General features: G+C 43.0%; 2 protein-coding genes across 3 annotated transcripts in view; one reads left to right on the top strand and one right to left on the bottom strand.

Annotated features, from left to right (window-relative positions):
- The window catches only part of SH3BP5 (SH3 domain binding protein 5), a 77304-nt gene extending 73940 nt beyond the window's left edge, over positions 1–3364 (top strand). For both annotated transcript variants that reach the window (XM_051961491.1, XM_051961490.1), the window contains 2 exons: positions 824–1084; positions 1805–3364. In XM_051961491.1, the coding sequence (XP_051817451.1) occupies positions 824–1084; positions 1805–2007 (464 nt within the window). In that variant the 3' untranslated portion in view covers positions 2008–3364. The remainder of the gene's footprint in view (positions 1–823; positions 1085–1804) is intronic.
- Positions 3365–10193: 6829 nt separating this feature from the next.
- CAPN7 (calpain 7) overlaps positions 10194–13823 on the bottom strand; it is a 39018-nt gene continuing 35388 nt past the window's right edge. Inside the window, exons 18-21 of the mRNA XM_051961489.1 lie at positions 12973–13035; positions 12130–12260; positions 11236–11328; positions 10194–11138 (exon numbers count right to left, since the gene is read on the bottom strand). Coding sequence (XP_051817449.1) covers positions 10994–11138; positions 11236–11328; positions 12130–12260; positions 12973–13035 — 432 coding nt within the window. The 3' untranslated portion in view covers positions 10194–10993. The remainder of the gene's footprint in view (positions 11139–11235; positions 11329–12129; positions 12261–12972; positions 13036–13823) is intronic.

A 13823-nucleotide genomic window follows, 5' to 3' on the forward strand; every position in this document is an offset into this window, starting at 1 on the left:
CCCAAGGGATGTCCTATTTAGGGTTTCTTTGTAGAGCAAACATGCTCAATCTTTTTGTTTCCATAAGTTAAGTCCTCCTCGGAAATTACTTTTTAAAAAAAATTACATAGGATTATAAAGAAAACAAATTACATTTAAACAGTTATAAACCAAGTTCATGTTCCAGGTTAAGAACCTCTGCTTTATACTCCCTAAGACCCTAGAAATAACCAGAGCTGCCATTTATATGGCTCTTGATATATTTATACTCTCCCAAGGGATGGATGGTACAGGCTGAAGCTTGCAAGAGGCCCTGGAGGCATATCTGAGCCTGTCTCCTCCCCACGCAGCACTCACTCCACGCCCCATGAGACCCCTGTTCTGGCTCTTCTCCTTAGCTCTCAGCTCATGACAACCAGGGCCTCTGTCCCAGGTGGCAGTTAAAGTTATTTTCCTTAAAAAAAGAAGAAAAAGGGTCCACTCAACAACTTGTTGCCAGGCCTGAGGGGCCTACATGTTACATCCAGACAGGAAGAGAAAAGGCCTAAGTTCTTTCCCCTCTGAGGCCACTGGCCCTAGGACTGGGTTGGAGAAGGGGCTGATGACCCCCACCACCCCCACCCCGAGAGCAGGTAGGACCTTTGCTTTCCCTTGGTCTGGGACTTCTTTCACCACCTCATGGCTTCAGGCAGCTGCCATTCTCTGCGAGGCCTAGGGTCCCTGTCCCTCCTGTTGTCACCCACAGGGGGACAAGGGCGCTCCCGTGACCCCCGAAGCAGACCGGGAGGGGTGGCTTGCTGCTTGGGTAATCCCAGGCCGACTTGTGTTCTCTTCAATGCCGCAGTGGCCTCGGAGGCTCTGGAGGACGAGCACTGCGGCAGCTTCGTGTCCGAGGAGGATTCAGAAACCCAGTCCGTGTCCAGCTTCTGCTCGGGGCCGGCCAGCCCCTGCGAGCTCCCGAGCCCCTTCGCTTTGGCCGTGAGGCCCGGCAGCCTCGACCTGCCCAGCCCCGTGTCTCTCTCCGAGTTTGGGATCATGTTCCCTGTGCTGGGTCCTCGGAGCGAATGCAGTGGAGCTTCTTCCCCAGAGTGCGAAGTGGAGAGAGGTGAGGGCCCACAAGCCGGGCTGGGTCAGGGAAGGCTCGTCTTGGCCCTTTTGTCTCCCGATGCCAAACATGCCCTAGATGGCTAGGAGAGTGCTAAATTTGGAGTGGGAAAAATCAGAGTTCAAGTCCAGCTTCAGACACAAGTTACAAATTGGGAACGTCCTAAGGATCCAGTGAGTCATTTGCAAACTGTTTAGCACAAAACAGGTGTTCTCTAAATGCTTATTCCCTCTAACTCACGTGCCCTTAGATTCAGGGGGAGAGTGGATATAGAGGCTGTCTGGAAGTGTGGGATCCAGGTCATACCTATGGCCCTGGCAACAGTAGCAGAGGGAACTTTCCCAAGAGGGAATTCTTTGTGCTCATAAAATTGCATCTTTTTGTAGATTTCTTGGTTAAGTTAGGGCAGGGTGGCAGAGAACTTGGGTTTTGTCCAAGTTGCTTCCTCAGTGTAATTCTGCATCTCTTCCCACCCACCTTGAGAGGTCCTCCTTGAGAGAGGATCACAGTGGTATCAAATCTCTGTCCTTTGGGGAACTGGGGTAGATTCTAACACCATTTAGAGAGGCCGGAGGGGCACTGGACAGACCAGCAGCATCTCCTGGGCCCCTTTCATAGGACACTGGGCTTCCTGTGCAATCCCATGGCGTCTAACTAGTGGTTGTGTTGCATTTGAGGGATTCTGTGTTTCCATCCCATTTCTCTTGTCACATTCTTCAGGGGACAGGGCAGAAGGGGCTGAGAACAAGACAAGCGACAAAGCCAACAATAACAGGAGTGTCAGCTCCACCACCAGTGGAAACAGCAACAGCTCTTGCCCTGGGGCTCGAAGCCTGGACAACGAGATCAAACAGCTCTCTCTCCAGCATCCAAAGGGAAAAGAGGGGATTCTCAGCGACAGAAAAGTGGTGCAGATTGGTTGAAGGGTCCCAGGAGGCCAGAGCCCAAAGATCTGAATATTTATATGTGAAACTCTAAACATCTCGAGTGTTGTGCCAATATTTCTTTACTATATGCCAAATCTTCAGCATTTACTCAGAACTGCACTAAGGAAGTTTGTGACCCAGAGGGCTGCATTCAGCTCTGGTTTAGCGCCCAGAAAAATGTCTTGGTAGGTGGGCACTGGGGAGTGCCACCGGGAGCTGGGCAGTTCTCAGGCTCTTCCAGCATTTGTAAAGTACATCCTCCCCTACTGTCCTAGTGAGGAGCAACAACTTCCCAGAATATGGTGTAAAACAAGAAAAGGGCTAGGAAACTCAACTTGACATTGGGGATTTGGGCATTTTGCTCCTTTTTCTTCCTAGACCTGTTTTTGTGTTTTGAAAGATGCTTAGGCTCCCAAATAACTTGGGACTGATGGCCTCCTACATGAAAATACCATAATTAAAACATCCATCACTTTTTTTTAGTATTGTAAGGCATTAAAAGAAGACCTGCAAAAAAGCCTCTCGGTCACAGAGGCAAGCCCCAGATCAACTTGTAGCCTCTCATCTACAGAGGTTACCCATTAAAAAAGTAAATGGTGCTCAACATGGGGCACCCACCCAGAAGCTTCTTCAGTGGCTTCTAGCGCAATTTCTGGAGAGCAGCACTTTGTGGGCCGGGGGAGATGGGGGTTCCGGGGAATGCCCAAGTCCAGATAACTTACTGTAGCGGGGTGGCAGCGTAGCATAGACCTTGTGTTTGCCAGCCCTGGAGGTGGCGGGGGGAGGGGGGCGATGCATGTGCCAGAGCAGTTGGCCTTCGTGGTATCTAGACTGACAACAGTGTTCATTTATCTGTGGGTTGTTAAAGTTTTTCTCTTTTTAAAAAGCAGTTATTTATGCCGCTCTAGCATACGTTCCAGACACTGTTCCTTCCAAGCTAGAAAAAGGGAGTCAGGCATGTCTTGGCCAAGGCTGCCCATAGCAGCTAGACCTAGTAGTTATGCTCCTAGTTGTAAGTGTAGGATTATTTTTCTTCAAGTTTTGGTGGTTTCAAGTAACAAAGAACCGTAGCTGTCCCTCTTTGGTTAGTTGTGGGGCTGGGAAGAAACCCCTCCCACACCCCAACCACACAAACTCTCAATCACTTTCACGTGATGAGGTCTCCTTGGGTTTTTTTCTTGATTGTTGCTTTTCCTGCCTGAGCTTGAATATCTAGTCATGTTTGTAAAATTCTTCACACTGGTAAACCTTCAATTTTCCCTATTTTTTATGGACGGATACGGTATCCTGATTTCAAAGTTATTTTGTACTTGTCTTCATACCTTGAATGTAATAAAAACAGAATCTCATAGCAGTGGCCAAGCCTGGGTGACTCCATCCACAACCCCCTCTCCCCCCCCCCCCCCCCCCCACACACACACACCAGAAAGAAGCCGATTGTTGCTCTTCCCCACACTGCTTCTTGTTACAAAGAAAAGCAGGAGACAAACACAACCCAATTGGAGACGGGACTGCCCTTTCAGCTCTGGGTCTATATTACCTTTGAGGACCAATTTGCTCCAAGATGTAGTAAACAAATAACCTGATTGTGCAGCTGCCCCTTATTCTTGCTTTCAGTTAAGATCTTAAAACCCACATTTGCTTCTTTCAAACTAGAATTCCAAAGTAGTGATACACTCACTTTTCCCATGCTCCCTCCTGGTTCCCTGATAAATTCTTTTAAAGATCAATTTAATTGCATGGCAACAAAAAAAGGGGTAGTCATAACATAAAACTCATATGGTTTGCTCCTGGTTCATTTTATACCCAGCTGCAAACAGTATAGGAGGGCTGAGTCATGGGTGCACTTCACCATAAAATGACAAGCCATAGGGAAAGAATAAAGTCCGTATGGAACTGCTGGACATGGACTGGAGCTGGAAGTGACCCAAGTTCCTTAAGCTTTTTCCACATGCGACTCCAGAAAGGGGGCACATAAGGTAGGCATACAAACCCAACATTTACTGAGGATGAATCATAATTTCACAATTCCCACATTCGGTTATGAGACTCCATCTGAAGTCATGACCCATAACTAAGAGGCCTTTACTTGATGAGGCCCAGGGAGCTGCAGCCTTTCCAACTCCAAGCTCACCTTCTTCATGGAAGGTCAGCATGGAGTAAATGACCTCTGAGGGACAAAGCACCAAGTTCCCCAGGCTCGAGGATGTCAGCCTCAGGGATCGCTCCGGCTTTCAACTCAAGGTCTCATTTCTCCCTACCATCCTCTGCCGAGAGGACTTGAGGGAGAGCCCTTATCAGGAGGGTGGGCAGGGAACCTCAGGCTTCTGAGGCTCCTCTCCAGGTCTAAATCCTAGATGCCTCCATGTCAGGCCTGGGGGTTCAAAATCAAGACTATGGCTACAAAGAAGCATTTGGGCACCGTGTGCCTGCCCAATGCCCAGGAGGCACCAAGACAAGAGCACAACCCCGTTGCTCCTCACGAGCCCTCCCTCTGGGCTTTTGCCCAGCTATGTCCCATCCACCCTTAGCTCAGGGATGTCCAGTGGCCCTCCCTGAAGGGGTTCCTGTGCTAAACCTCCTGCACTCATCCTTAGACACCCACATTCTGGCCCATCCACAGCAGAGCTCCTCTACTGGCTGTAGATGCTCCTCTTCCTGTAGGTCACCCTTCCAGGCTGGTGGGGAGGGGGAAAGGGGGGTACTCGGCGCGCCTCCTCTCTCACATCTCCAGTCAGTGGCCCAGCCTGCCTTTGCCACCTTTACAAGGATCATTTCTCAGGGCAGAGCAATACCCTTTTTCCCTGTTCGTCGGCCACAACATTGCCCTCTTGGCCTCCAAGCTGGAACAGCCTCCCTCACCTGTGTCTCAGAACCCAACCTTCCCGGCGCCTTCTCTTCCAAACTTGTATTTATTCTCTGTATACACATTCTGTAGACACTCACGCACAATTACTCGTCTCGCGTGCAAGGCAAGCTCCTTGAGAAAGAACCGGTTTTTCTTTGTCGGCATCTCTAGCACTTTGCACAGTGCTGGGCCCACAGTGCTTACAAAGAGCTGTTAGCTGATGCAGCAGATAGATCCCTGAGCCTACACTCAGGGAGACATCCTCCTGAGCTCAAATCTCGCCTCAGACACTCTGGGACCCCAGGGAAGTCACTTAAACCCATTTGCCTCAGTTTTCTCATCTGTAAAATGAGCTAGAGGAAAATGGTAAACCATTCCAATATCTTTGCCAAAAAAATCAAACCAATCCTCAAGTGTCATGAATTGGGATAAAATTAAAATGACAATAACAGGTGCTTAATAAATGTTCCAAGTCCCTGACTTGGAGCCATCTTAAATGGGATGAAGGGCGGTGGGCCAGGCCTATATTGAACCTTCAAACAATATGGAGGAGCAGGATCTAGCACTTCATCCCAGGACATGGGTCAGAATTCCTGCAGCCGGTTGTTGGACCCTTAGTGGTTGTATCTTTGCATCAGTAAAATATGAAAAAATACTGGTCAGAACATGGCTCTGGGTCTTTATTCTTCCTGATCCCAAAGCTTCCTCTCCTCTGCTTCCTGTTACTCCGTGGCCAAGGGCCTCCTTAGAGCCAGGAAAGCCCTCAGCATCCCTGTGAAACTCCCCCTCCCCCCATTCACCAGCATCCTCTGCTCTGCACAAGCTCTGTCTCTTTGTCAAGCTGGTGCTCATTCTGACCAGTCTGGGTTTTAGCAGACATTATGGACTTTTCAAGGAAAATAATTAACTTCCTTTCTGCCCCCCAAAGGAGAGAGGCTCTGGAAGTATCAGAGTGGGCACCAGTGACATAGCCCCCTCACTTCACTTGGTTCAACCTCCTTATTTCACAGATGATTAAACTGAGATGAAGGGAAGGGACTGCCTTAAGGACGAGGTGCCATTCAGAGTAGCTGGGAGGCACTGCTCTGTGTGCACAGCAATGATCCCTCACCATCTAAGACAGTCAAGAACCAAGGAATAAACAGGTCCTGTGCAGCAAGTCTATGGGCTCCGTGAGAGAAAGGACCTTCAGGGCTTGCTCGGAGCCGACTACTCCCAGCTCGCACTTTCCAAATTTCCAGCAAATCAGACCAGGACAGGAGGAAAGGCCAGAAGTGGCTGCAAGAAGCATCGGCTGATGATAGGCAAGGGACAATAAAATCACAGGGCCAATGGCCTGGCCCTATCTTCCCAAGGAAGGACCGTGTCCTGGTTCTTGTGCATAATGACAGCCTTGGTGCTAACCAGAAAAGATGAAAAGTCTGAGGCAGCAGGGCGTGGGGAATCCATACTGTAAATATTTTCTTTAAAAAGTGGGTAAGTCCCGACTGTCACAGGAGAATGGATGATGGCACTGGAATGTTAAGGGACTTCTCTGTGGTTATTTCAGTTAGGAGGGAATTCTTCTAGGAAATCCTTCTCTACTCCAAGCTGCAGATAAATGGAGACACCTTCACAGGCTTGGGAACGAACCTTTCATCCATGACTTCTCTGGAGAATGGGGTGAGCCCTTGCTAACAGCTCTGGCAGCAGCTGGCTCAAACCCAGAGTGCCAGCTGCACAGAGAGCAGGGAGAGGGAAAAGACCACAAACAAGGGTTAGTACAACCATGGGCATGAAGATCACAGACTAGTGGAACTGGATACTGTCACAGGTCACAGAGATGTTTTCTATGGCTTATCATGGGCCCAGATTCACTTTTCTTAACTTGTTCTGTGCTGTGGAACCTTTGGCGGCCTGGTGAAACCTAATGGACCCCTTTCTCAGATTAAGGTTTTTAAATGCATAAAATTAACCAGAGGATTATAGAGGAAACCAGCTTAAGCAAAACACAGTTATTAGAGCTATAAAAAGCATGAGGATTCCAGGACCCATAGGTGTACACTAAGCCTTTTCTGGCACTGCTAGGAGCTCTCTCTCCTCATACCCCTGTGCATATTGTACACTGTTACATGGAAAATATTTTTCCTCCGTGCCTCCAGTGCGTGCACGGCACTACGCATGGTACCTGAGAAAGCCTGTGTGTGACCTGCCTCACGTTTACAGGACTGGATTCAGATTCTGACAGCCCTCTGCACTGTCTGGGATGTGGGCTGAAGGCCACACTTAACTCACAGGCAGGGCTACATCGATGTAGCGTGCAAGTACATTATAGATCTCGGGAAACAAAAGTCAGTTAGGTGAATGACTGAGAATTGTTAGGAGTGGAACCATCCCCTACCACAGGCAGTTAAGCCCATAGCTCGGGGAGGCAGACAGCCTTGCAGAAGAGCAAGGACTGACCTCACCCTCATCACAACAGCTGCTCAGAACCTCAGAACAGCATCAAGTGACCATTTCAGTCAACCCTAGAATTTTACCCACAAGGAGCCCAGGATCACACAGCAAGTAGAGCACAACTGAGACCCCTTTCAGGCCAGCCAGTCAGTCCTGTGTAAGGACCTACTGTGCTCCGGGCCCTGGACTATGTCTCAATCAGAACCACTATAAGATGAAGTCCACCTCTCAGATGTAGTGGACAACACTGGAACCAGGAGGACTTAGTCCATTTACTTGTTTCTTGCCTTTCACATCAGGAGGGGGTCCTTTACCTCTTTGTTCACTATCCCCAGGCCACAACTAACCTCCTCTTCTCATCTTCTTAGTCATGGGCAAAGTTAGTTTAATGCCTATCCCAAGCTGGAATCACAGAAACAAACCAAGTTTAGTACATTTGAATAGGCTGCAAAAATTACATTTAAAAAAATGCATCATCTTTGGTGAGACAATAAGAACACACAGGAGAGTGTTTTAAATCATCGTGTGCTAGCTCGCTATCCTCCCAAAGCTCACATTCAAGCTGTTAAGAGATTTTAATGAGCGCGCTCCCCAAGCCCCCCAGGACATGTCCACAGCTGCCCACCACTGCCCACAGCTAGTCATGTGGCTGCACTCTTGACCTCTACAATCCAAGCAGGAGTTTCCCAGCAGCCTGTGAGAGCCGAGCTATCAGGAAGCCTAAGCCCACAAACGGCGGGTGAAGAAGAGTCTGCAGAGTCCCTTGGACAATAAGGACATCAAATAAATTGATACTTAAAGGAATGAACACAGACCATTCACTGGAAAGTCAAATACAGAAGCTGATGCTTAAATACTTTGGCTACATGAGAATATGAGACTCACTGGAAAAGACTCTGGATATTGGGAAAATCTGAAGGCAAATGGAAATGGGAAAAGCAGAGCATGAGATTGATCAACAGCATCATGGAAGCAACAAACATGAGTGTGAACAGAGTTCAGGAGATCAGGAAGCATAGAAGAACCTTGTGTGCAATAATCCACTGGGATCATGAAATATCAGATACAGGTGAAGGAACAACAGTATTCTCTAGTATTAGAGCTTATAAGAGAGATGACAAAATGATGACAGTTCCTAACACAACTCTTAGTTTAAGACTTCTAAAAAATTTTTTGTTGCTGCATGTTTCAGTCTGAAAATTCGGGTCCAAAATTACTTTTGTGATCTCAGTATCTTGATATTTATGTGGATTAAGAACATCAGATAAGTTTAGATTTCAAGTTAATCTTCAGGAATGTCTAATATTTCCTATTTCATCACAAATACAAAAAGGATCAATTTACAGCATTAATCTAATTTTCCAAAATTATTTAAAATAGCTAGAAATGATAGTTGCATTGCACACCTAGCTCATCACCTACCTGCCACTTTATCAAATATGTGCTTATTATAGGAAAATTAATATACTTTAGTAAGATACTACTTTTAAGATTCCAAAATATTCACTATACCTGGTACTATAATAGTAAATGTTGTCTAGCAGGCAGAAATAGCTGTGAGCATCAAAAATTCAAATAATTGACACTATATAGTTCTGACAGTCTGAATTTCTGAGAGCATACAGCAGAATTAAAGAGTTTTGAAAGTTAACCCATCCAATCATGGAATGGGAACTGGTCAGAATGCACCATGCTCATTGTTGCTTTAAAGTAACCCTAAGGTGAACTAGTTATTACATTCCCAGCATCTCATCCAAAGTAATCTGACTTGTACTAGTTAAAATTGTTTTTTGAATCGAAATGCTTTATAAATCCTGAGACTAAGTTGCAGATAAACTACTGACCAAAGGGGTAGAAGAAGCTCTTCCCTAGGAGCCCCCACAGCCTCCAAGTCACAGGTGCCATTCTTATCCTGATCCAACCCTGATGGTCCATGTTCTGGGTGGTACCAAATTCCTGTGTGTACCGTACTCATGTACACCAACTAAAATTCAGAATACCAGAACAAAATCCTGAATTGGCAGAAAACAAAAGGTCACTACAATCCTACTTCCTCAAAGAGACCTCATTATTTTACTTTTGGTACCTTCTGCCCCACGGATGGACTAATTCAGAGTCTATCCATCTGACAGGCTCAGGGCAATGGATGCCCCATCATCATCAGTTCTTCCTGAGCTATCTTCCTTTCTCCCCAAAGCTATGGCCCTGTGTGAATACTTAGAGTCACCTTGTTTCTCTCTGCTTAACACTGCATAGAGTCAGTGCCAGAGCTCTCACATACAGAAGGTTTGCCTCTAAAATACGAAGATCAAAGAAAGTCTCCAAAATGTTGAAAAGACAGACACAAAGGAGACACGTGACAACAAAAAATATATTGGCAGTTACTTCATTTTGAGAGAGAGAGAAGTAAAAAGTGCCAAGGACAAAAACAAGCAATAAGAATGGAAACAAGACGCATAAAAATTGTCTATAAAAAATTGTCAGACTTGAAATAAATAAGACATGTACATGTAACTCCTCATGTATACACAAATGTGTGTGTGTGTGTGTGTAAATAATGTCACATACAATGAGGCCAGGGAAGGGATGAGGGGGTGGCTGGACTCGGGGGTCTTTGGGGCACCCAGGCTTTCAGATGAACAGCATAAGAATGGCAAGAGAAGACAAGATGTGTGCTTAGCACCCTCTTGACCTTCCTACATGGAACAAAACCACAACAAAATTGTTTCCTTAATCTACTAAAATGGAGATCGCCCCAGGCACAAATACATTAACAGAATAAATCTATACTCCTAAAATTTAGAACAAGAGTTTTAAGATACGTTTTTTAACTGAAGTATGATCTAAGGTCATTAAAATGTGACCATTGGACTGACTCTCTTTCAGATTAACAAGAAAGTAGGTGCAAGAAACATTTTATTTCCTATTTGGTTTCTTGGGTTTAAGTTAAATTGCACAATTATTCAGAAGGCTGTAATAAACATCTTTCACTGAAATAAAAAGCCATGTTAACGTCAAATTAAATGTTCTTACTAATAATAAGTAGAGAAAATCTGAGTATCAAATTTTCAAATTCTTTAAAATCTACAAATCTTCCCAAAGTGCTTAGGTAAATACTTCGGAATTTTAAAAATGACATTAGTAACTAGAAAATTCATTTTTTCCTGAATCAAAATAATCATATTAATATTACTCTTAAATTAAACTCTTATTTAAGCTCTCAATTGCACTTTTTTCAAAGTGAGGTTTTCCATAAGAGAGAACTAAAAAGTATCAAAGTGAATAGAAAAGAGTGTAAAAAAAGCCAACTGATATCTTCATCATCCCAGAGGATTCTGTCATTTTCAAACTTGATACAAGATGAACCACAAAGCTGGAATAGGCAAAATACTTGCATTCTTCTATCTACATGATTTCATATGAGATACACCTGTAACTTAAAGAATTTGTTCTGTTAAGCATTTTCATGCTAAGTTCTGTTCCTTGATAATACCTGAGGGACAAAATCCTCAGTCATAAATAAATAAATGTGAGTCTAAAGATGGAGACATGATTCATTTTAGTAAATAGTAGCCCAAGACATACAGTCTGAGATGTACAAGTTCATCTGTAAACTTACATTCTTTGTAGGAACAGGACAGTTCATATTTGGTGGATGCCATTGAGTCAAGTCCAGTATTTACTGTAGTAATTTCTCAGTCACTGAAGCTGTGTTACCTTGATAGGGACAACACTATTGAAGTCCAAGAAAAAGGGACCTTCTTGTTTAGGCAAAAAGGTACTGGGGATGATATTGTAGATTCCAGTAGGGATATTTTCCACTTCAAGGTAACAAAATCCACATCTGTTATCAAGAATTGACAGCAAAATGACAATAAGGTTCACAAAACACAAGAGAAAATAAAGCCCAAGAAAAATTGGATTTAAACTGTGAATGTTACCTATAATCGCCACTGCTTTTCTTCTGAAAGCCTGAAGAGCCAGGATCTCCTACCACTGACACTGTGATGAGTTCAAACCCAACACTATATTGCCTATTATTTCAAAAAGAACAAATTGTTTCCATGATCATATATTCTCAAGTAAATGTAAACTTGCAATACGGGCACATTTACAGTACAGATATACTGTTAAGCTACATAAGAACTAGAATTTAGAAACACCTGCATACTATTTTTAGTTATACAAATGTCATTTATACCATTTACTTGAGTCTGTCAAGATTAATATTATTCAATTCATCGTGTAAGAGGCTAATTTTTTTTTTTGCCACTTTGTATGTGTTAAGTTATTAAAAAGATGAGAAAATGACTGGCAATTATTTAAAAAACAAAATAAATAATCTATATTAGTCTATTGTATTATGGTATATTTTCAGTTAACATTTTTTAAAAGATAATCTTTTAAAAAATGTTAACTAAAAGTATACCAACACCAGACAACACAAAACTTAAAAATAACTACACAGTGAGCTTTTGAAGAATATAGGACACTGTCTACATTTTTTGTGTTCAAAAATATCTAGTGCAGTGGATGAAATCTTCAAGTCCCCAAGAAATGGATTTTATCTACAACTATCAACTCAATTTAATTTATCAAGTGCCTTTTATAAATTTGGGCAAGTGGCATACAAAGACAAGAATAAAATAAGATTAAATTCCAAGGATTTTACAATCTGAGTTATCTCTAAATAAACATTCCTTTTTTATTAAAAAAATAATTTTAAACAACAGAATAACAACAACTTCTGAATTATTACTTAAGCCAGGTACATCCTAAACTATACTTATGTTACTGAAATTTTATTAATGCAATGCAAAATCCTCTAAACAAACCTTGGTCCTCTTAGCTCAATCAGTAGAGGTCCAGCTTTTTCTAACTGGAATTGGTAGATGGGGTTCTTCTTGTGGGAATCCCTAAAGTTCCCACATCCTCCAGCACTTTGACCTTTCCATTGCCCATTAATCTAAAACAAAACAAAAATCCACAAGATACTGGAGTATAAATTTTATTGAAAAAATCTGGTGAATATATAGGAGACTTTCCTAATTCCTTAATTTCTCTCTGAAAATGATTCCTATCTTTGCTTGGAGAAATGAGCATGGTTTCCCTGTCTCACTGAAATGGCATCCATCCAAGTCCAGCTCAGATGCTGGCTTCTCAACAAAGATTTCCTGGACTTCACCAAGATCAAAAGAGGCCCCTCCTTCTCTATAGTATTACTGAATCTGGAATCCTATTTATTTGGGTACATGTTTTATCTTCTTGACTAGATAATTTTTTGAGGGCAGGTCTCATGCATTTTTATATTTCCTCTACTACTTTATCCATAATAGATACTCAAGCTGAATGAATAAACTTCAACACAATTAGAACAGATGAGCAACTCTTTTTTTGGGAGGTGGGGTAGGGTGAAACAATTGGGGTTAAGTGACTTGTCCAGGATCACACAGCTAATAAATATTAAGTGTCTAAGACCAGATTTCAACTTGGGTCCCCCTGATTGTAGCCACTGAGCCATTTAGCTGACCCCGAGAAACTCTTTTGAAGTGGCTTTTGTATTTATTCTTTACCCTTTCCATTTTCACAGCTATCATCCTAATACAGGTATATAATCATGTCATGCCTGGACTAACAATGTTGTAAGATATAAAACACGTTGACTCAAAGAAACTCACCCTTTTTGATACAACATATGGTGTAGGAATCTTTGAAAAAGTAAATTTACATGCCGAATACACCTAGGTTGGAAAAAAAATTATATGAAATTGCTGTACAGCAATTTGTACAAATAAATTTTTTCTTTAAAAATTTAAACAAAATTCCCTGTGTGAAACAATCTGGAACAAATGGTTTCTATTAATTTGGTCACTGTTGGCTCCTTTAGGTTAATACCAGGGCCGCAAAAGGCTCATAGAAGTACTGGCTCTATCAATAAGTTTATGCTGACATGTGGACCTTCAGCAGACTCTTACTACCCTTTACTGTTGATCTTCTTAATGCCCAGGAGCAAAAAAGATTTCGATTCACCTGACTTCCAAGCAGGCAGGGACCAGAACAAGAATCCCTCTAAAACACACCTCTTTTTTGAGCCTTTGTTTAAAAAATTCTAATGAGGTGAAACTCATTTCTGGGAGTAGTCCCTTTCACACTGGAATAACTGTCACAACATTTTCCCCTTACATTAAGCCTAAATTTGGGTCTTTGCACCTTTTATCCATTGATCCTCTGGACCATCTCAGAAGACCTGGGTTTAGATCTGGAACCTGCCACTTAATTGGCAATCTGTTAATCTCACTGAACATTAGTTTCTTCATCTATGATATTTGTACTGAAACCTTGAATGGCTATTATGAGGATTAAATAAGATGATGATATAAAAGTACCTTGTGACTGTGAAGTGAATATTATGTAAATATTATTACTGATTTGAAAACTTGTTCTGAGAAATACAAGCATAATCTTCTATTATAATTTAAAGAAAGATACTACTGTTTAGTTTTTAGAAATGAAACTTATGTTTCCCCAA

This window comes from Antechinus flavipes, chromosome 5, assembly GCF_016432865.1.
Source record: "Antechinus flavipes isolate AdamAnt ecotype Samford, QLD, Australia chromosome 5, AdamAnt_v2, whole genome shotgun sequence".
Lineage (NCBI taxonomy): Eukaryota > Metazoa > Chordata > Mammalia > Dasyuromorphia > Dasyuridae > Antechinus > Antechinus flavipes.